General features: G+C 52.0%; 1 protein-coding gene across 6 annotated transcripts; it reads right to left on the bottom strand.

Annotated features, from left to right (window-relative positions):
- Positions 1-13,122: 13,122 nt before the first annotated feature.
- DYRK1B (dual specificity tyrosine phosphorylation regulated kinase 1B) lies at positions 13,123-22,084 on the bottom strand. 6 transcript variants are annotated; one of them, XM_017887502.1, is made up of 12 exons: positions 21,754-22,084; positions 19,539-19,702; positions 18,410-18,529; positions 18,121-18,309; positions 17,631-17,778; positions 16,075-16,361; positions 15,295-15,441; positions 15,070-15,210; positions 14,736-14,771; positions 14,456-14,651; positions 13,951-14,057; positions 13,123-13,857 (listed from the first exon to the last, which is right to left on the bottom strand). In XM_017887502.1, the coding sequence occupies exons 2-12, from the start codon at positions 19,599-19,601 to the stop codon at positions 13,486-13,488; spliced, it is 1,806 nt and encodes a 601-aa protein (XP_017742991.1). In that variant the 5' UTR covers positions 19,602-19,702; positions 21,754-22,084; the 3' UTR covers positions 13,123-13,485. The 6 variants fall into 6 exon arrangements, with proteins under 6 accessions (XP_017742991.1, XP_017742989.1, XP_017742992.1 ...); XM_017887498.1 differs by lacking the exon at positions 21,754-22,084 and adding an exon at positions 20,999-21,368 and having other exon boundaries at positions 13,126-13,857; XM_017887500.1 differs by having other exon boundaries at positions 14,456-14,771.
- Positions 22,085-22,163: the final 79 nt, after the last annotated feature.

Raw genomic sequence — 22,163 nt, forward strand, 5'->3', positions numbered from 1 at the left:
CATCTCAAGTCACACGAGCCACATTTCAAGCGCCCAGGAGCCACATGTGGCTAGTGTCTCCTGTACTGAACATCAGGGCATGAACATCAGGGCAATGCCTTTGCTACTCAAAGCCTTGGCATCATTTGGGAGCTTGAAATGCAGAATCTCAGGCCCCTTCCTCAACCCACTGAAGCGGAATCTACATTCAAAATCCCAGATGCACATCAGAGTTTGAGAGAAATGGGTCCAGTTCTGCCTAAAATACTTCTGTGGCTTCCTACTGCCCTCATGATAAATGTCCAGCTATTGAACTTGGCAATCATTCATTCACTCCTTCATTTACTCATTCATTCAGCACATGGTTACTGAGCACCTACTGAGTGCCAGGCCCTGTGCTGGGTGATGCTGGGGACTCACCAATGGTACAGACAGACCTGATTCTGGCCCTGCTGGAATTCCCAGACAGTTAATAAATGAGTAGCCAAATCACTGTTTCATTTGGACTGTGTGAAACATAATATGCTTAATGTGAATTTGCAGTGTACAAGGAGTGTCAGGGGAGGTCTGACCTGATTTGAGTGGAAAGGGATCCAGAAAAATAACCCAAATAAGGGAAGAGGCCACCATCATGGCAAAAGGCCACAAGCAGATTAAATGTCCTATTGCAGAGGACTGGATTGCCAAGCAACTCCAGCCCATTCATGGTCATTAAGGATCGTTTTCAGGCTTCAGAGAAACGTAGAGAAACGCCTGGAGTATAGGATTACAGAAAATGAGCCAGGGACAGAGCTGGTGTGGTAATATCACCCCATGGACAGACTTGTCTGAATTTGGAAAATGAGGAGAAAGGAGGGGATCAGAGAATCAGGAAGGTGGGCAATTTGTCAGTAGGGAATGACTTGCAGCAATAAATTGCAGATTATCTTTTCTTTAAAAAAAATTAAAAAGTCCCTTAACAAAACATATCTAGATGTGCTTTAAAAATAACTGAGGCCAGGCGTGGTGGCTCATGCCTGTAATCCCAGCACTTTGGGAAGCTAAGGCGGGCGGATCACAAGGTCAGGAGTTCGAGGCTAGTCTGGCCAACATAGGAAACTCCATCTCTATTAAAAATACAAAAAATTAGCCAGGTTTAGTGGTGTGCGCCTGTAATCCCACCTACTCAGGAGGCAGGAGAATTGCATGAACCTGGGAGGCGGAGGTTGCAGTGAGCCGATCGCGCCATTGCACTCTAGCCCTGGCAACAGTGTGAGACTCTGTCAATAAATAAATAAATAAATAAAACTGAGCTGCAGAAAAAGATGTGCAAGGTATGGATTAAGCAACAGTGGCCATATGCTGGTAACTGTAGAAGCTAGTGATGAGAACGTGGGAGTTCATCAGTCTCTTCTCTACGCTTTTATGTATGTTTAAAATTTTCCCTTAAAATAAGTTAAAAGTGTTTTACTTTTTCTTCTTCTTCTTTTTTTTTTGGGGGGGGGGACGGAGTCTTGCTCTGTCCCCCAGGCTGGAGTGCAGTGCCAGATTCGCTCACTGCAGAGCTCCGCCTCCCGGGTTTCAGTCATTCAATCCCTGCCTCAGCCTCCCGAGTATCTGGACTACAGGCGCCTGTCACCTGCCCGGCTAGTTTTGGATTTTTTTTTAGTAGTAACCGGTTTTCACTGTGTTAGCACAGGATGGTCCTCGATCTCCTGACCTCGTGATTCCGCCCCGTCTCAGCCTCCCAAAGTGCTGGGATTACAGGGCTTGAGCCACCCACGCCGGCCTCGTTCTTCTTCTTTTTAGAGGTAGTCTTGCTCTGTCATCCAGGCTGGAATGCAGTGGCACAATTGTTGCCTAGTTCACTGTAGCTCTGATCTCCCGGGCTTAAGCGATCCTCCTACCTCAGCCTCCCAAGTAGCTGGGACAACAGGCTTGCACCACCACGCCCAGCAATTTTTTAAGTTATTGTAGAGAAAGGGGTCTCACTATGCTGCCCAGGGCAGTCTTAACTCCCGGCCCCAAGCAATCCTTGCTGCCCTGGCCTCCCAAAGTGCTGGGATTCCAGGAATGAGTCATAGTGCCCAGAATTTTTTAAATGCTTTTCTTTACAAATAATTGGTGATGTTGAAAGGTTCTAGTTGCTGGAGAAGAAAGTAATTTAAGCCCCTCTTCCAAAGGAAGAAACTGTAAGATCAGAAATATGAGTTTCTCCTTTCAGAATAGAGTCAAGGAGGAAGGTGGTTAAAGGCACGCATCATAGAACTGAGACTCCTAGGTTCAAATCCTGGTGCAGGCACTTACTAGCTATGGAACCTGAAGTAACTGATTTAAACTCTAAATGCCTCACTGAAAACCTGGAATAATAACAGTAGCTACCTCCTAATGGGTATGTGAGGATTACTGGATTTATGCATGTTTGGGGTCTAGAATAGTGCCTGGCATGAAGAAGGCACCATACAAATGTGGGCAGTTATTGTGAAAGCCTATGCTAGCCAGGTTTAAAACTGCAAAATGTCCCAAAGCACATCCACTAATAGTTTCTCTCTCTCTCTCTTTTTTTTTTTTTTTTTGTAGAGACAGAGTCTGTCTGTCACCCAGGCTGGAGTGCTGGAGTGCAGTGGTGCAATCTCGGCTCACTGCAACCTCCACCTCCCAAGTTCAAGCAATTCTCCTGCCTCAGCCTCCCAAGTAGCTGGGACTACAGGTGCACGCCGCCATGCCCGGCTAATTTCTTTTGTATTTTAGTAGAGATGGGGTTTCACCACGTTGCCCAGGCTAGTCTCAAACTCCTGAGCTCAGGCAATCCGCCTGCCTCGGCCTCCCAAAGTGCTAGAATTACAGGCATGAGCCACCACGCCCGGCCCACTAATAGTCTCTTTACTGAACTCACTGTCCCAACAGCCACTGATATCAGACTAGAAGAATTCTCCCAATGCCAATATTAATAATCTACTTAACTTCCCTCTTGCACATACAAAATCCTTTTATATAATTCAGTTGTTCTAAATGCTTGTGAGACATTGTTTAGATACCTTGTAAGTCATGTTTATAAGGATAATTGTGAAAATTAATATAGAAAATTCCCTTAATCAATGTGACTCAAAAGGAAGCTTATAAGTGCTCCTTAAAATTTCATTCTGGTGTGACAACCACAGTGTAAAGAGAAATGGGCCTCAGTTTTCTTCCTACTGCTGTAGACTTTTTAAAGTAATAAAGTGATTGCTGAAAGTTGTTTTCATCTTAAGCTGACACCCAATGTGATTTATTTTCCTGTTTACGTTTCCCCAAAAAACAGTTTTAATTGGGCTAAATGGTTAGATGGGAGACCAGGAGCCCAGGGAGGAGGCCAGGGAGAGACAAGGTGGGAGAGGACTGGGTTGGACCATGGCAGAGTGGAAAATGCGAGAAGGGAGAAGAAATGAGAGATGTCCAGGAGTCCCAGAGGACAAGCTCTGGAAGCTGATGGGCTGGACGGGGGGCAGGGATGGGAGGGAGGCATTCAGAATAAGGCCCGTGGCTCTGAGAACCTGGAGCCTGGAGGGGCCACCCCTGAGACAAAGGCTGAGGGAGCAGATTTGGAATCTGGGACATGGTGAGTGTTAGGGTGCCAAGGATTGCCCAGTTGGAGTTGGGGGATTGTCCATGAGGCCTCCGGATCCTCCAGGTCTAGGGCTCAGAGTAGAGGTCGGGGCTAAGGACAGAGTGTGTCATCTGCACAGAGACAGGAAACAGACCATAAAAGAGGGGAAGGTGGCCCCAAGGTGAGAAGAGAGAACATAGCCCCACCACACTTAAAAGACTTGTGAAAACAGAGGAGCGTACAAGGAAGCAAAACGTAGAGGAAATGTCAGGAGATAGCAGACTCACAGAAACCAAGGGGAGGGTGTACTCACAGAAGGCAGGCAAGGTCACCACGGCTGATGTTTGCCGAGATGACCAATAAGATAAGCACCAAAAAGAGCCCACTGAGCCAGGCTTCTCGCTGGCAGAGGAAGGAGTTATAAAGAAAGCAAGGGGGGAAGGTGAGAATGAACCCTCTGGTACTAGACGAGTGTCAGAGGTATCAGTGTGAACCCATGCTTATTTTTACACACCATTCTCCGACGAAAAGAACCAGCGACTCTGGAGGAACAGCCAATTCCAGGGCTGGTGCAGGGAAAATACACGAGCCTGGAATATCCTGCAGTGTTAGAAAGTAAGAAGGTGTTGGAAAAAAAGAAAGAGTAAAGAACACGGCTGGGCGCGGTGGCTCAACCTGTAATCCCAGCACTTTGGGAGGCCGAGACAGGCGGATCATGAGGTGAGGAGATCGAGACCATCCTGGCTAACACGGTGAAACCCCGTCTCTACTAAAAAATACAAAAAACTAGCCGGGCGAGGTGGCGGGCGCCTGTAGTCCCAGCTACCCGGGAGGCTGAGGCAGGAGAATGCCGGGAACCTGGGAGGCGGAGCTTGCAGTGAGCTGAGATCTGGCCACAGCACTCCAGCCTGGGCGACAGAGCGAGACTCTGTCTCAAAAAAAAAAAAAGAATAAAAAAAAAAAAAGAACACAGGAGCCAACCTGAAAGATGAACGCTGATGGCCAAGGCTAGAACAACTTGAGCAAAAAAAAATTCATTATAATAACGTTGGGTTATGCTCAACGGATAAATATTCATGAGTCCACATGGAAGTAAACTAATGGTTGTATAAATACAATAAATGAAGTATAATAGAAGGGACAAATCTTCCATATGGAATTCTAAATAGCAAATGTAAAGAAATGAGGGAAACAGAAAGTCATCGTTTTAATACCACGGTAATAACTGCTACAGGCCAGGTCCACTGATGAATGCTAAAACGCATGGGTGGACTTGAAGGAGAAATGGGATATCTGTGCAGCCTCCAAATATCTTCCTATTTCCCTCCAGGAATCAGAGCTTAGCTCTCCTTTGAGTGTGGGCTGGATTTAGTGACCTGCTTCTAACAAATGAGTAAAGGGAAAACAGTAGTATTATAGTTAGGAAATTTGCAGACACCACTTTCATGAAGTTAACCTCACCTCAGTGAGCATTCTTCCCAAAGCCTAAAATCCCGGTCTAACCATGAGCAAAATGTCAGACAACCCCAGACTCAGGCCATTCTACAGAAACACCTCACCAGTACTCCTCAAAACTGTCAAGGTCATGAAAAACAAGGAAGGACTGAGAAACTGTCACAGATTGGAGGAGGCCAACGAGAAATGACCAATAAATGCAACACAGCATCCTGGAGCGGATCCTGGAACAGAAAAAGAACATTAGTGGAAAAACAGGAGAAACAGGATTCAAGTCTGGAGTTTAACAGAATACTAATCCATGTTAATTTCTCAGTTTTGACAAATATACAATAATTATGTAAGATGCTAACACTAGGGAGAAGTTGGGTGTAGGTATAGGGGAAGTCCCTGTATCATCTTTGCAACCTGTCTGTAAATCAAAAATTGTTAAATTTTAAAACGTTCACAAAACTTTAAGTCTCCTCTGCAATATGGCTCGAGGTGGTCCCCAGCGGAGTTCCGAAGCGCCCTTTGTTTGACAAATTCCTTCAGATCTCATCTTACATGCTCCCCAAAAGAACCAGCGACTCTGGAGGAACAGCTAATTCTAGGGCTGGTGCAGGGAAAATATATGAGCCTGGAATATCCTGCAGTGTCAGAAAGTAAGAAGGCGTTGGAAAAAAAGAAAAAGAGTAAAGAACACGGCCGGGTGCGGTGGCTCAAGCCTGTAATCCCAGCACTTTGGGAGGCCGAGACGGGCGGATCACGAGGTCAGGAGATGGAGACCATCCTGGCTAACACGGTGAAACCCCGTCTCTACTAAAAAATACAAAAAACTAGCCGGGTGAAAAACCAGAAAGTCCCACCTGACACCACAGACTGGGTCAGGAGCTGCCTCTGGCTCCCACAGCCCCCCTGTGGCTCGCCTATCCTGGCCCCAACCCCTCTGCCTCCCCATCCCAGCCCTGGTCACTGTCTGCTGTTGGGGTTGTCTTCCCCGACAACCTGTGAGCTTTGTGAGGGCAAGGTGGAGGCTGTCTCAGCCATCGCTGTGTCCCTCTCAAGTTCAGAGTAATGTGCGTCTCCCTGACTCCTCTGGGAATACCCTTGAACAGGCAGAAGCTGCGCCTGAATCCTCCCAACCTGACCCTTAACCCTTCACAGCCCAAGGTCTGCCAGATCCACCTTCCTGGTATCCCCTTTCCTGTTTGCCCATCCAGGACACATCTGAAGCAACATAAATGGTCTGTCCCACCCATCTACCAAAAGAGGGTCAAACCATCTCCAAACCCTGCCACACCCACTCGCCTACATGTCCCCCCTGTACACCAAGTATCAGAAACATGGTCACTGTGAATGTCTGGGGTGCCTGCCCAGTCCACAGCCCTTGCCAGCAGACAGTCATCACTGTAGGAACCCTCCAGCGACAGTGACTTGAGCAGGGTTGGATACCCAACCCTAGAAATCCCATTCCTATCTGGGAAATTTGGAATGAAGACTGAGGGGCTGTGGGTAACTGAGCTGGAAGGTCACACAGAGTGGGGGTAAGAGTCCACCCAGGGTCAACCCAGCTGCCTGAGAACAGGAAGCAGCCAATGCAAAGAGAAGCAGAGACCACAGGGCCCAGTGGAAGGAAGAACAGCAAGCCGCTGTCCCACTTCTGCTTCTCTTCTGTTCTCATGAGGCCCCTGTCCAGTTCTTGCCATCACCACCCACAACTAATCACAGCGAGTCCTGCCTTCGAAATGCACCCAGACTCCAATGATGACTCATTCCTGCCCCTGCCCTGGGACAGGCCACTGTCATCTCACCTAGATTACTGCAGCAACCTCCTCATGGGCCTCCCTGCTCTCATTGTCAGACCACACTGCCATCTATACACCCTTGCTTAGTGATCCCATCCTGGGTTTTAATAGCGTAAACATTCCAACTACTCCCAGCCCAGATCTGTATCTCCAGCCCAGATCTCACCCTTCAATGCCAGTCTTGTAGAAGCTCCTGCGTGGCCAGTGAGTCCACTCGGAGGCTAAACATGCCCACACTCTCTCTCAGTCTTCTCCATACAGTTTATGGCACTCCCTCCTTCCTCTCTGCAGGCTAAACGCCATAGCATGGTCCTTGACTCTTTCTCACCCTACACACCTGATTCTCCCTACAAATTATATGCAAAATCTGACCACATCTCCCCACCTCCCCGTTAGCACCCTGGCCAAGCCACCGTCATCTCTGCTGGACTACACAGTGGCCTTCTCACTGGTGTCCTGCTTCTACCCTAGTAGCCACATGGGAGCCAGAGGAACCCTCTTACCACGGTAGATCACATCGCCTCAGCTCACCATGCTCTCACTGCCGCACATCTCATCAGCATCAAATTCAAGTCCTTCCCACGGCCTCCCAGTCCCACCTGACCTTGTCTTGGTCTCCTTCCCTCCCACCCTATCCAGTCTGGTCCAGTTCACTCCTCTCTGCTCCTCCAGCACACCAAGCGTGCCTCCGGGCCTTTGAATTTGCTGGGTTTTTCTACCTGGAATGTCCTTCTTCCCAAAATATACACCCAGCTGGCATCCTCCCCTTCTGTGAGGTCCATTAACGTTTTTCTCAGAGAGGTTTTCTTTAACCCCTCTATCTAAAATAGCACCTCTTTCCACCCTCTAGTCCTCCAACACTCAACTTCCACAGCTCTGTTCACTAATATTAGCATTCATCTTGCCCACTGGAATGCAGGCTCCAGGAGGATGGGGCTTTCGGGGGTCTTGTTTGCTACTGTTAATAATACCAGCATCTGAAAATGCTTGGCATGCAGTAAGTAGCCAGCATCTGATGACTCAACAAACAAGTAAAGAAAACCCTGGAATCAGTTAGGATATGGTTGGTTCTAAGTAACAGAAAGCTCAATTCAACAATATAGTTGGCTTAAACGATAGAGATATGTTGAATTCCCTAATGAGAAACTCTGGAGGTAACTCACTCCAAGTGAGGCCTGATCCAGCACTTCAACAACATCACCAAAGACTCGATGTCTTTCCATCTCTCCACTAGTCCTTCCAAGAAAATGGCTAAAATCACATCACTAAGAAGTGGGTTGGCTGGACACAGTGGCTCACGCCTGTAATTTCAGCACTTTGGGAGGCCAAGGTAGGTGGATCACCTGAGCCCAGGAGTTCGAGAGCACTCTGGGAAACATGGTGAAACCCCATCTCTACAAAAAATTCAAAAATTAGCCAGGGGTGGTGATGCATGCCTGTGGTCCCAAGTACTCAGGAGACTGAGACAGGAGGATCCCCTGAGCCTGAGAGGTCAAGGCTGCAGTGACTCTAGCCAGGGTGACAGAGTCAGGCCCTGTTAAAATAAAAAATAAAAAAAAAAAGAAGAAGTGGAAGTGGCTTACTAACATGTTTATTCATCTGACCGCCACTTCTTCACAATTGTGAAAACTGTAATGCTGATGAACATGATGCTGATAATAACAGCTATCACATATTCAGTGCTTTGTGCCAGGCACCTTACTAGTACTTTATTAGCTTCTGTGTGCCTTCATTTCCTCATTTGTAAAACGGGAACAGTAATAGCACCACATACAGTGACTGAGGATTAAATGAGCTAATACATAAAATGGTAAGATCTCAAAAAAATATTAGCTTGTTTCAGTTAGCTATTGCTGTGTAACAAAGCATCCTAAGCCACAGGGGCATAAAATAGCAACCATTTCTTTGCTCATGATTCTGCAATTTGGATAAGGCTCAAAGGGTGAGGGGATTTGGGATGGTTCATCCCTATTCCACATGGTGTCAACTGGAATGGGGGTTAGGCCATCCCAAGATGGCATCACTTGCATGCCTGGCACATCAGCTAAAAGTTGGAACGGCCGCGGGCTGGGGCAGATCTATAGAAAGTGCAGGGCTCCAAGAGTAGAAGCAGAATCTGCCAGGTCTCTTCAGGCCTAGGACTCCATTTAGTACAGCATCACTTTCACTTTCACTGTATTCTTTTTTTTTTTTTTTGAGACAGAGTCTCACTCTGTCACCCAGGCTGGAGTGCAGTGGTATGATCTTGGTTCACTGCAACCTCCACCTCCCGGGTTCAAGTAATTCACCTGCCTCAGCCTCCAGGGTAGCTGGGACTACAGGAGTGTACCACCACACCTGGCGAATTTTTTTTTCTTTGTATTTTTAGTAGAGATGGGGTTTCTCCATGTTGGTCAGGCTGGTCTCGAACTCCTGACCTCAAGTGATTCACCTGCTTCAGCCTCCCAAAGTGCTGGGATTACAGGCATGAGCCACCGCGCCCAGCCTGCTTTCATTGTATTCTATTGGTCAAAGCAAATCTCAGCACCAGCTCAGATATAAGGGGAAGGAAGGAGGCTCCACCTCTTGATAGGAAAAACAGCAAAGAATGCGTGGCTGTCTTTAATCACAGCTATTTTAATCTCACAGTAACAGCCTTGTCACTGGTCTCCCCACTTCAATCCTTAATGCCTTATAGTCAATTCCCCATAGAGAAGCCAGAGAAATCTTCTAAGTACACTTTGGTACGAAGAATTTTAGAGGGAAACACACACACACACACACAAACACACATACACACACACACACACACACACACACCTGACCACGCTCCTGTCCCCAGCTTAAAATTCTACAACTTCCCACTAACATGTGGGGTAAACACCCAAACTCCTTATGGCATACACAAGGTCTGACCTCTTGCTCTGGATCAGCCTCTAGGTTCCAACCATCACAAACTCTTAACTCTTAAAGGAGTTAATGCCTACTCCTTCATCACCTCAAATCTCATTTCCTAGGATCCGGATTTGATATCCTATTAAGTGTTGTTATAACACTCTCTACCTGTCTTTGTAATTTCACACGTGTGATTGATAGTCTAAATTACCATCCCTATTACTGTAGGTTCTATGGGGGTAGGGAAATATTTTGTTCTCTGCTGTGTTCCCAATGCTGAGCAGAAAGAAGAGGTAAGGTGAAATAATTGTTGAATGTCTTGAGCCCTCAGAAAAGGCAGCCCCTTCAAGTTCTGTAGAAAGGGGATCAGCAGAGTCCCCAGCATGCTGGGATCCAGATGTGTGCTCTTCAATAGTTTATTTGATAAGTAGTTACTGAGCCCTAACTATGTGCCAAGAACTTTTCCACGTGTTGGAGATAACGGAGGAAGTAGACAAAAGCCCCTTCCCTTATGAAGTCAACAGTCTCCTAGAGGTAAGGGTCAGGGGAGACAGACCCTAAACACAGATAAATTCTATAGAGTGTTAAACAGTAATATGATTAATGTTAAGGATAAAGTTAAAGAAACAAAGATAGATGTGACTATTAGTGGTACAATTTTAGAAGGGTGATGAGGGAAGATCTCAGGAAGGCAGTGACATCACAGGGGAGACCTAAAGAGGAAGGAATGAGTCTGGGCTGTTTGGTAGATGAGTTCTTTAGGCAAAGAGAAGAGCAAGCGCAAAGGCCCTGGGGCCAGTGTGGCTGGAGCACAGGGAGTAATGAGTAGACGATGTCAGAGAGGTGATGAGGGCAGACAATGAAGGGCCTTGCAGAGGACTCTGGTTTTTACCCCGAGTGAGATGGAGCCTCGGAAGTGTTCTGAGCAGGCGAGGGTTATGACCTGATACAGGTGCTCACAGCATCCCTCTAGCTGCATGTGAGGAACACTCTGGGGGGCAGGGGTGAGAGCAGAGAGATCACTGAGGGGCCTGCCATAATGGTCTGGGAAGGAGATAAGCGTGGACAGGACTGAAGGTGGGGAAAAGTGTTCAGGTATATTAGCTGACAGACATGGATATAAGACAGAGAGAGGAGTAAAGAACAATTCCAGTGGTTTGGGCCTGGAGAGGAGGGAGCATTTATTGAGATGAACATGGGGGGAGTAAATTTTGGGGAAAGGAGGAGGAGCTCAATTTGATCAAAATTACTCTGGAGATACCTCTAGATTACCAACAGGTATCAGGTAGGCATCTGGTCAGGAGCTCAGAGAAGAGATTCTGGAATACACATAGAAATGTGACATATAATGTGAGGCCGAGGCAGGCGGTTCACAAGGTCAAGAGATCGAGACCATCCTGGCCAACATGGTGAAATCCTGTCTCTACTAAAAATACAAAAATTAGCTGGGTATGGTGGCGCGTGCCTATAGTCCCAGCTACTCGGCAGGCTGAGGCAGGAGAATCGCTTGAACCCAGGAGGCAGATTTTGCAGTGAGCCGAGATCGTGCCACTGCACTACAGCCTGGCGACAGAGTGAGATTCCGTCTCCAAAAAAAAAAAAAAAAAAAAAAAAAAGTGACATATACATTTCCGTGCCTCTCCCAAATTCCTCACAAAACCTACATGATCTTGCCCTGCTGATACCTCCTTGGTAAGTTAATGGCGCACACACACACATGCTGGGCCCTCCCCTTCCTAGCTATCGATACTGGTCAAGTTACCTAACCTTCTCTGTCCTAGGTATCATTTACAAATGGGAGATCACATCAGCACTTGCCTCCTAGGATTGTTCATTCAAGACATTAGTTACTGAGCATCTGCTGTTATGTGCTGGAGATATCCCTTCCCCACTCCTCCCTGCCTCCGCCTCCCACACAGCCTGTCAACCTTCTGGACGTCTCTCCTATCCCCTCTTGCCCTCCCGACGGTGACCCGTGCCCTGATCCATTCCCAACACCTCTTGCCTAGGAATCTATCACATCTGCCACCCTGGGTTCCCCGACCCCAGTCACTTTCCTGTTAATCTATTCTCATGTCACAGCAAACTGGGCCGTACCCCTTCCCCACTAAAAGTCCTCCCATGGCTCTTCATTGCCCTCAGGACAAAATCCAAGTTCCCTAAATGGTCAGGAAAATCTTTCACATCTCATTCATACAGAATTTTCAGTATGATCACCAACGCCAGATCACCGGCAGTCCATGTTCACACATCAAGCTGTTTCTGCCTCTGCTCAAGCCATTCCACCACACCGCCCCCGACCCCCAAAACATCCTTCCGTCTTCAGGTCTCAGCTGAGACAGCTCCTAGTCTTCCAGGATCTTCCTACCAGGGCCTCCTCGGGTTCCCACCGCGTTCTGCGCCGCCTCCATTAGCGAACATAGATACGTCCGCGACGGGGTCCTTGCCTGTCTCTCCTGCTGAGCGGGGCTTCCCGCAAGCCGGGCCAGGCACAGCAGCCAGTGATGTCCACGTGCTGGGGCCCCTTCAGGCCTCGGCGTCTACCGCCCACTCCGGAACTGTGAGCGACAACCGGCACGCTCTCCCAGCACGGCGCCGCGCCCACCTTCTGCACACCTCAAAGACCTCAACACCTGCGCCAAAGCCACCCAATCACGGTCTTCTCTCCACCTCCTAAACACCACGAACATCCAGGACCCGGCTACCTCAGACTGCTCATTGGCTGCCTGAAAACCCGCCCCCAAGCCTGAGCGAAAAGAACTCTGGTTCTTGTAGTTCCCCGACACCACAGAAAGCGATTGCTAAGTAGAACTCCATTTCCCAGAAAGCGCTGCGCCCCAGTGGTGGGAGACGGTACCCTTTGAACTGGGCAGTTCTTGATTGGCCGGTTGGGAGACGTACATTTCCAAATTACCATGGAAACAGGACCACTTACCTGGAACCCCGGGAAAATCTTTTTTCCTTAGAATCTCAAAACACTTTGTTTCGCGATGATTCCAAACGGTTGGAGAGTACACATGTGGGGGCAGGGTCCGTACCTCTTGTCTGCCTATTCCCCAGTTGGCGCCAACAAAGCCTGCTAAGTGTACTCAGCGGCTACTGGACGCCTGCTTGGCCTGAGGAGCCACTCCTGTGCTGGCTCTGCGGACGTCCCGGCTTATTAGGGTACCTGTTTCCCAGAGACAGGCCAGAGCTGAGCCTTTACCCTTTCAGTCTGTTTACCCAGGAAAAGGCAAATGTAGGCCAGGCTCCCATCCACTAACAGGATCCTATCCATGATCTATCTAGAATGCTGGTGCCCCAGACCTGCAGGCCCATGCCTGCAACAAGAGCCACAGCTTCCCCACAAGAGACGTCTCCACACCACAGAGCTCCTCCAGCACCCCCTCCACAAACCCCCTTCCCCACCAGGCCTCTGAGGGTCAGGTGAGGGAAGCCGAGGCCCTGCAAACGCTCAGGCAGGCATGTGAGAAAGCTCTTTACTGGGGGTACAGCAAGGAGGAGCAAGGCCATCTCCCCTACCTGCCCCACCCCTCCTAGGGTCCTAGGGTGAGGGGGGTCTTCCCTCCACCGGACCACCACTGTCTTTGGTACAATAAATAGAAAAAAAGGGGGAGAGGGGCCCAAGGGTCCAGTCCTTAGTGGGGAGGGAGCGGCCAAACCCCTCTCCTTGACCCCCCTGCCCCAGGCCCCAATCAGTGCAGGCCTCACCCACCCCAGCTGGGTAGCAGCAATTCCAGTCAAGGAGAGAGATGAGGATGGGAGCCCAGGGCCCCCAGATGGGGGGGGTATGGCTTCAGGAGGGGCCCCAGGGAGGGGGCAGGGTCATGAGCTGGCTGCCGTGCTCTGGGGTACACCACGGAGGCCCAGGTGAGGCCCCAGAGTGGCAGGGTCATCAGGAGGCGGGAGGGGTGGACGACCTCCCGTCATCCGAGTCCGGAGGGCTGAGGCAGCCGGGTGCTGGGGGGCAGGCGCTGGGTGAGGTGGGGAGCAGTCAGCAGGCCCGCCCACCAGGCTCACATCCATCAGCTCCGGAGGTGGTGGTGAGGTTGGTGATGGGGGACGACCAAGGTATCGGGGCTGGGGGGGTAACTGGGCCCCGGTCCCAGGCAGTGATGAGGCAGAGGCCGGGGCTTGATGTGTCTTGTGGGGCACATCACCCCCTGCCCAGGGCCGCAGCGGCTGGGAGGGTGGGACCTAAAAAAGCAAAGGAGCCATGGATGATGGAGACCCCAGTCCTTAAGCCCCAGGCACCACTGCCCACCTCCAAAGCCCCCAAAGCTACATTACCTGGGGGCTGTTCATCTCACAGTCTGTGATAGGGGGCCCAGGGCCCCCACAATATCGGTTGCTGTAGCGATAGGTCCGGTTGTCACTGGAGGAGCCACTGGAGCCTCCTGGAAGTGCCAGGGAGGAGAGGTGAAGGGGCATAAGGTGAGAGAAGGTAGCAAGTGGGTTTTGGGATGGCTGAGTGAAGTTCGTGGCCCAGGCTCAGGTTCAGGCTTCAAGATCAGAGCCCACCTGAAGAACCAGGCCCAATTTTGAGATTTTAGATTGGAATTCAGTTTTGGGTTTTAGAGTCAGAACCAGTTTCAGGGACCTGAGCTCAAGCCCAATTTCAGAGATTGTGTCAGGGCCAGTTGGAGCTCTCCCATCCCACACGTCATCTTCGAGTTCAGGATCAGACAGTTTCAGAGCTCTTGTGTGAAGACCCAGTAACGAGATTCCCTAGGACAGGCCAAACCTGAGCAGCCCCCACCCCTGTTGTACCCCATTTGGGCACCTGGGCACCCACCAGAACTGGAGATGGAGCTGGCGGTGCTGGAAGAGGGGCAGGTGTCGAGAGGCGCGGGCGAGGTGGAGGCACTGCTGCCTGCCGGGCCCGTGTTGGTGGCCTCGTCGGCCGTGCGGCGGAAGAAGCCGTGCTGCAGAGCCCCCAGGGGGCTGATGCGGGCGGCGGGCTCATACTCCAGCATGCGCAGCACCAGGTCCTGGAAGCGGAGGTAGTCGGCGGGGCTGTGGCCCGGCTCCCCCGCCCGCCGGCCCCCGGGCCCGCCCGTCTGCACGCCCAGCACCTCCTGCAGCCGCCGTGTCCCGGGGCCCTGGTAATCCTGGCAGGGAGGGGGTGGGAGGGGGGGCAAGAGAGTGGCCGTCAGTGGGCAGGAGGGGCAGGGAGACACACATGGGGAAACAGAGGCACAGGAGAGAAAGTGGAAAGAAAAGCTAAGAAGAGTTGTGGGGTGGGAAGGAGAGATGGGAGATGGGGTGGGCAGGGGAGGAAGGAAAAGGACAGACAAGGGGGACAGGAAGGAAGGGAAAGACACAAGGGAGAGGGAGCAGGGGGAGAGAGCCCCAAGTGTGAGTGAGGGGCCACGGGGTGGGAGGAGTGGTGTGGGGCAGGGGCCGCACCTTCCTGAGTTCTTTTGTCCTTCGTAGGGTCCAGCCACCCCCAGGCAGCCGTTCAAAGTACTTGCGAGCCTTGGGCGCCTGGTCCAGCATGGCGGCCGGCGGGATGCCCAGCACCTCCACAATGCGGTTCATCTGGTCCACCTGTGAGCAGGTGGAAGTCAGGGTCATCAGGCCAGCCAGGCTCCACCCCCTCCACCTCCAGCACACCCCTTCCTGGGGGCACACCTCATTGGAGCCACTGAAGAGGGGCTCTCCGGTGTGCATCTCCACAAGGATGCAGCCCAGGGACCACATGTCAATGGCCAGGTCGTAGGGTGTGCCCAGGAGCACCTCAGGCGAGCGGTAGAAGCGGCTCTGGATATACTGGTAGATCTGGGAAAAGGGTCATCGTCAAGGGTCCCAGCCTCCCCTACTGGTCCCACTGACACCCCCAAAGCTAAGAGGACCCAACTAAGGACAGGCCTCTTGCTGACAAAATGGGCACTGAGGCTGCAAATCCTGCCATTATCAGCACCAGTTTTCTGGGAGCCACTGGTGCCATCTTGTTTATCAATCTGGGGAGCCTGCTGGCCTAAAGAGACCCTGATCTCCACCCCCAACCCTGATCCTAGGCCTTTCTGGCAGAGGCTGACATTCCACAAGCCCTATACTATTGTCATTTTTAGTGGCAGCTCACACAGAGCTGCAAAGTTGAAGCCTTCCACCTCCATCCCCAGCTTTAAGAACACAGAATACAAAAACTTAGTGAAGCAGCACCCAGGGCTCAAACCCAACCCAACTTTACCCTGTTCACATCTGGCAGCTTCAAAACGAGCCCTGCCCCCTCAGGCTTCACCCTCCCCATCCTAGTGGGCAGTATATCCACACCCCCCGCCCCAAGCACTATCCTTCACTTCCAGCAGCTCCTAATAATCCCATCCCAGCCAAGCCCCGCCCCTAAGCCTCCCGTTGGCCCTGCCTCACCCAAAGCACTAGCCCTGCTCCCAGGACCGGGCTGCCCCATACCCTCTGGCCAAGCTGGCAGGAACTGCCGAAGTCCACGATCTTGATGGCGCTGCGCTTGGGGTTGCAGAGCAAGATGTTTTCGGGCTTGAGGTCGCAGTGAATGATGCTGAGCTCAGGCGTGGCCAGAAAGAGCAGTGCCGTGCAGAGCTGCTGCGCCAGCTTCCGGGTCAGGTTCAGTGAGACGCCGCGGAAGTGGGTGTTGCGCAGGAGGTCGTACAGGTTGTAGGACAGCAGCTCGAACACCAGGCACAGGTGGTTCCGGAACATGAAGTGCCGCTTCAGGTGCACTGCGAGGGAGGGGAGAAAATGGGCCAGAGAAGAAATGGCTCAGAGAGGGCAGGTGGTGGCCTGGGGTCATACAACACTCTTTGATCACTAGCCACACATGCTGTGCCCAGGGGTACCATCTGCTAGTCAACATCTTTTTATCTAACAAACAACTAGATTCACACAAGAAGTTAACGCTCTTTCCACGTCTCTGTCAAACCCTCCAATTAAACAAACGAGAAAGTTTCATTAGTTACTACTAGCTCTAACACATTCTACACTTCCTCCTTTAATTTCGTAACACTGCTTTCATCTCCCTTGTATTCATTTTTGTGGCAAAGGACACTAGTTTTCCATTTACTTTAAGGATGTACGTTTTCCTTTCAAACAAAACCATTTTAAAATCCACTTGCTGTTTATGATTATGTTGTGATGTTTATGTCCATTAAGAGGAATCAGTTTAAGGGAGGAGAAAGACTGGCACAGATGTTAAGAGTAACAGCTCTGGAGTCCACAGCCTCATCAAATTATAGCTCAATTAGTACAAACCGCCCCCTCATCCAAGTGACAGCACTTGAATGCTTGGGTTTCTTTTTTCCTTTGTTTTTGTTATTGTTGTTTGGTTGGTTGGTTGTTTTTTAAGACAGAGTCTACTCTGTCACCAGGTTACAGTGCAGTGGCATGGTCTTGGCTCATTGCAACCTCCGCCTCTAAGGTTCAAGCGATTCTCCTGCCTCAGCCTCCCGAGTAGCTGGGACTACAGGTGCCCGCCACCGCATCAAGCTAATTTTTTCATATTTTTAGTAGAGACAGGGCTTCACCATGTTGGCCAGAATGGTGTCGATCTCTTGACTTCATGATCCGCCCACCTCGGCCTCCCAAAGTGCTGGTATTACAGGCGTGAGCCACGCGCCCAGCCCCTTTTTTTGATTGTTTTTGTTTTGTTTTATTGAAGAAGAAACTAGGATGGAAGCCCGGGTTTCTCATCTTCAAGATGTTGGTAATAATGCCCTTCCCCTTATGGGCTGTGGTGAGTTAACTCACATAAAGCGCTTCCAAGAGAGCCTGGCCCTTGGTGAGCACTCAGTAACCTCTGACCACTACCAAGTAAATAGGACAAAAATCATAAAAGCAGCAGGAGAATCACTGATGTCAGTGAAGCACAGATCAAACCCTGCTCTGAAGATATCAGCCTCCTCCTGAGGGTGGGGCAGGGGTGTGACCCATCCCTACTGGCTCCAGCTCCCGCTATCCCAGGTGCCCATAGACCTGCCAGTCCCAGGCCTCACCTATGTAGTACTTCATCTCCGTGTCATGCTGGTTCATCAGCTCCAGCAGCCGCAGCTCAATCTGGGCCTGGTTCAGGAAGGCCTTTTTGTTCTTGATGATCTTGATGGCCACGAGCTCCTGGGTCTGATGGTCATAGGCTTTCACCACCTGTTGGGGCAGGGCATGTCAAGAAAGGGGTGGGAGCAGGGCAGAGCCAGGCACCATTCTCTCTCCAGGCAAGGAGGCCCACCGAGAACACTATGCACACTTCGCAGTTGAGTGCACACCATTAGTCAGGCACTGGTGGAAATGCTGGACGTGAAATAACAACCACCTTATGTTGAGTCTTGTTATTTAAACTGTTTTACAGAAAAGGCAACTGAGGCACAGGGACACTAAGTGGGCTAGGGTGAGCGGCCCAGCATGGGATTTGAAGCCACTGAACCACTGGGTGTGTGGTCAGTGTTAGTGGGGCCTTGGATCAGGGTGGGAGAGGGGGGTGTCCCACACCTGGCCAAAGGAGCCTTTGCCAATGAGCGAGTCAATCTCATAGCGCTCCAGCCAGCGCTCGCCACTGCGCACGATGTAGTCATGGTTGTCGTCATCATAACCATGGTTCAGGACCTTCTTCTCCTTCTTGGTGCTCGAATCCTGGGGTGGCGCCTGCTGGGCCCGCCGCTTCTTCTTCGCATAGTATACCTGCCCAGCCAGCCAGCCAGGAGATGGGGACCGGTGAGTGACTCATGCCAGCAGCCAAGACCCTCGGCACCCAGCCCAGGATCTCCCAGCCCCTGCCCACCTCATTGATGTGCTTGTAGGTCTTGATGAGGTCCACAGAGAGCTTACGCAGCGGGGCTGAGGTTGCATCTCGGAAGGCCAGGGGCAGCCTCCGAGGCAGTAGCCGCACATCAGGCAATACCTGCAGTGCAGGGTGAGGGGTGGGCACTGAGGACAGGCCTTTACCTCCAACCTCAAGGGGAAGAACTATAAGGGCTGCTGGCGCATCATGTATTTGGTTGCTGTCTGTATTTGTTCCACCCGTTTAGGAAAGAAACTCCCCCAGGGCTGAGACTTTCTCTTGTTCTTACTGTACCTCCGGTGCCTAAAGCAGGGCCTGGTACACAATGGATACTCTTTCAGACCAGTGATGTGAATGAGTGAACCCGGACCTTTCACCCCCATCTTTACTCCTTTCTAACCTCAGTGGGAGAGATCATACGGAAAACCTGGGCTCTGTTCCTCCCCATTCTTCACTGTGAAGCCAGCCATTCTGGGTATCCTCTGAAGTTCCTCTATCTCAATTTACCCTCATCCCTTGGGCCCCAATCCATACCCCCACCAACTCTTTGCACAGTTCTTTCACCCCAAGACTCTTGGATCGGGATCTGGCCCCTGGACCTCCCACTCCATCCTGCTTCAAGCTCTGCATGTCACTGCCTTCACTGCCTCCAGCCTTGGAGAGCTTTGCCCTGCACCACCCATGCCTCTTGGCCTCAAGACCGTTTAGACTCAACCCCCCTCCCCATTCACCCCCTCCAGATCTTTCACTCTGAACTTTTCTTAGTGAGCATTTATTGGGCATTTACTATGCGCCAGGCACCATTCTAAGCATTCTACATGCATAGCATTAACTCATTTAATCCTCACAACAACCGGGTGAGGTAGGTATCATTATTGGCCTCATTTCACAGAATAGAAAACTCAAGTATGGAGAATCTAAGTAATTTAACCACTGGGTAAGGATTTGAACCAACCTCTCCAAACCCTGACTCTGCCTGAAAACTCCTCTGTTATTTTCTAATCCCATGGTACCCATTATGTGCCCAGGAGACTGTCTTGGGCAACCACACTACCTTTTGGTCTGGAGACCCTTCTATCCCCAGCCTCCCCCTACCACCAGGCAGGTGAGGAGCCAGCTGAACGCGTACCTGTGTGTGCTCCTGGGGCCCTGGGAAGCCAGAGAAGGGACCATGGCCCGGTGGGACGGCCATGGTGGGCTCAGAGGGCCGCAGGGGAGCGAGGCCTGGAGCGGGAGCCCGGCCGGGGGGCGCCTTCTTGCATCCTGCACCTCGGCTGCCACCGCCGCTGAGACCTGAGAGCAGAGAGGCGGTAGGAAAATAACATGGAACAAGGGATATGTGAATAGTGCCAGGCGGGGAAGAGGTGGGCATGAGAAAGGCAGGGAACAGAGAGAAGAGGAAAAGGCACAACAGAGCAACAGGTAGCAATGAAGAAAAGGGGCAGAGAAGTGGCAGCCAGGTGGGGGGTGGCACAGCAGTCCCTCGACAAATAATGACCAAGTAAATGATTAAGGCAGCACAAAGAGAACACATAAAAGACAATGATTGGGGGCCAGGCAGGGGTCGATATGAGCCATCACAGGGAAAGGAGGACAGGAAGACACCAATAATTCGGAGGAGGGAAAGAAAAAAGATAGAAACCACAGACAGTATGCAGAGGAGTAGGCTTCATTCTTTTGTCATTACTACTCATGGCCCTCCCTAGAGCCCCTAACACAAGATCCCACCCTTCTAAAGTCTTCCCTGAACATTAGGATCTCAGCCCGTAGTACAGCAAGGGCCACTATTTCAAGATCTATCCTTCTCAGTAGATTCCCTCAACCCAGAGAACTCTAGGATTCCCAAACCACATGAGTGTTCCCCTCCCAAACCACAGCAGAATCCTCTGCAGCCCTGAAACCACATCAGCGTCCTTGGGGACCTCCCAACCCCACCAAAGTTATCTGAGAACCTCTATAGAACAGAGTCCTATCTCTACGGCATTCTCATCTACCAGGGCACAACTTTCCTAGGGGACCCTCTAAATATCATGCCAAGACCGCTTCCCTATATCAGGTCCTCCATATTAGGAACCAGCCTTCCAGGCAGTCTCCCTGTACCATATCCCAGTTCCCCCTGCCACAACAGGGTTCTTCCCCATATTACTCCAAGACCCCATCCCCATCAAGGCCCACTCCTCCTGACGGGAGAAGGTGTCTCTTCCCACAGTTTAGAGTGAACATCTTTTCTCCCCTACACTGCTTCCTTGCCCTCCTACATACACACACACAGACTGCCTAATATTCCTACCAGAGACCCTTCTCCAGGCACCCCTCTTTATACCAGGGTCATTCCACAACTGTGTCCACTCCTACAGGGCCTCAAAGCCAAATGCCCAAGTATCACATAGGGTTCTCTCCTCCCAGAGTTGTCAGCCACAGCAAAAATCTTCTCCCCAGTGGGCCATTCTCTCCCCCATGTCAAATCCCTTTCTCCTATTCCATGCCTCACCGCTCCACGACTCCTCCACCCTTGGAGCTTCCCCCCAAAACAACCTCTTTTCCGGGGCCCTCCCACACCAGGGCCATCTCTCCCAGCCCCCCCCCTACCCGGGTCAGGGCTGGCACGGGGCTCACGGGGGGCTGGGGCGCGGTGGGGCCCCCAGTGGGGTGGGCGAGCGGCCAGCATGGCGGCGGTGGCAGCGCTGAAAAGGCGACCGCCTGTCCCTGGCCCGGCCGGCCCCGCGGCAGGGAGGGCAAGCGGGACGGGCGGCCCGGTGGGTGAGAACAGCAGCCGCCGCTGCCACCGGGGGCGGGGAGAGGAGGGGACAAGGGTCAGCCCGGGGCACGCGGGGTAAGAGTGGAGCAGGTGGACGGGGGAGGGGCGACACGCCCCACCCTGAGTGGCCACCAGCCCCTAGGGACCCGGCGTCCCGCCCCCCACCCAGGAGGCCCTCCTGGGCCTGCCGAGACCGGCAGGCGGGGCCCGACTGAGCTTGGCAATCGGCACCTGCCATGGCAACAACTGTGCCATTGGTCGCTGGTGCCAAGAGCTCAGCCAATCACAGCCTAGGGCAGCTGTTGCTAGGCAACGAAGAAGCGGCCCGCGGAGCCGAGCCCAAACAAAGGGCGGGAGTGGGGCCCAGCTACCCCCTCCCAGCCTCCCTCCCGCAACTGCTCCCTCGGGCTTGGCCGGTTCCAGGAATTCAACTATGAATAGCCAGGCAGGGCCCGCACCTGCCCGCCACCCCCCTCCTCTCCTCCCTTGGCCTCGCGCTAAGTCTCGCGGCGACGCGGGCAGGGCGGATCCCGTCCTGCCCACCTCCCTGCGACCGCGTGCAGCCCCACCGTCCCTGCGCCGTTACCTGAGGGAGCGGGCAAGGGGACTCAAACTGCTCGGGGAGCCCGAGCTCAGACCTGCCCACAGGCTGAGGGTATCCGGCAGACGCGGCAAGCCAGGGCCCCGATTACCCAGTAATGCAACCAGCAAAATGGCGACCACAACAAACCGGCCCCCCCACGCCCTGGACTCCGCCCCCATCCCGCCCTCTCCGCTCCCCTCACGTGACCCAGACTGCCACTCCGCCTGCGCGAAACGGCCGCTTACCTGTACGCATGTGCAGTGAGCTACCAATCCCACCCAAGAACCGAAATCCGGGCTGCGGCTGCGCAAGAGGCAGCTACAAACGGAGCATGTGCTCTGTGACCGGGTGAGAATTTACCCCACGACCCCGCAAAGTTAACCAAGGGTGCATGCGCCCTGTGTCAGCAGGTC

The sequence above is a fragment of the Rhinopithecus bieti genome, unplaced genomic scaffold (assembly GCF_001698545.2).
Source record: "Rhinopithecus bieti isolate Rb0 unplaced genomic scaffold, ASM169854v2 scaffold_15776, whole genome shotgun sequence".
NCBI classification, from domain to species: Eukaryota; Metazoa; Chordata; class Mammalia; order Primates; family Cercopithecidae; genus Rhinopithecus; species Rhinopithecus bieti.

Excerpts from the sequence above, each read along its gene's own strand:
- DYRK1B (XM_017887497.1), bottom strand. The coding sequence starts at position 21,077 with ATGCTGGCCGCTCGCCCACCCCACTGGGGGCCCCACCGCGCCCCAGCC. Across the intron at positions 17,779-18,120 it reads GCAAAGGCTCCTTTGGCCAG|GTGGTGAAAGCCTATGACCA; the intron begins GTGTGGGACACC and ends CTGCCCCAACAG. Across the intron at positions 16,362-17,630 it reads GGAGATGAAGTACTACATAG|TGCACCTGAAGCGGCACTTC; the intron begins GTGAGGCCTGGG and ends CCTCCCTCGCAG.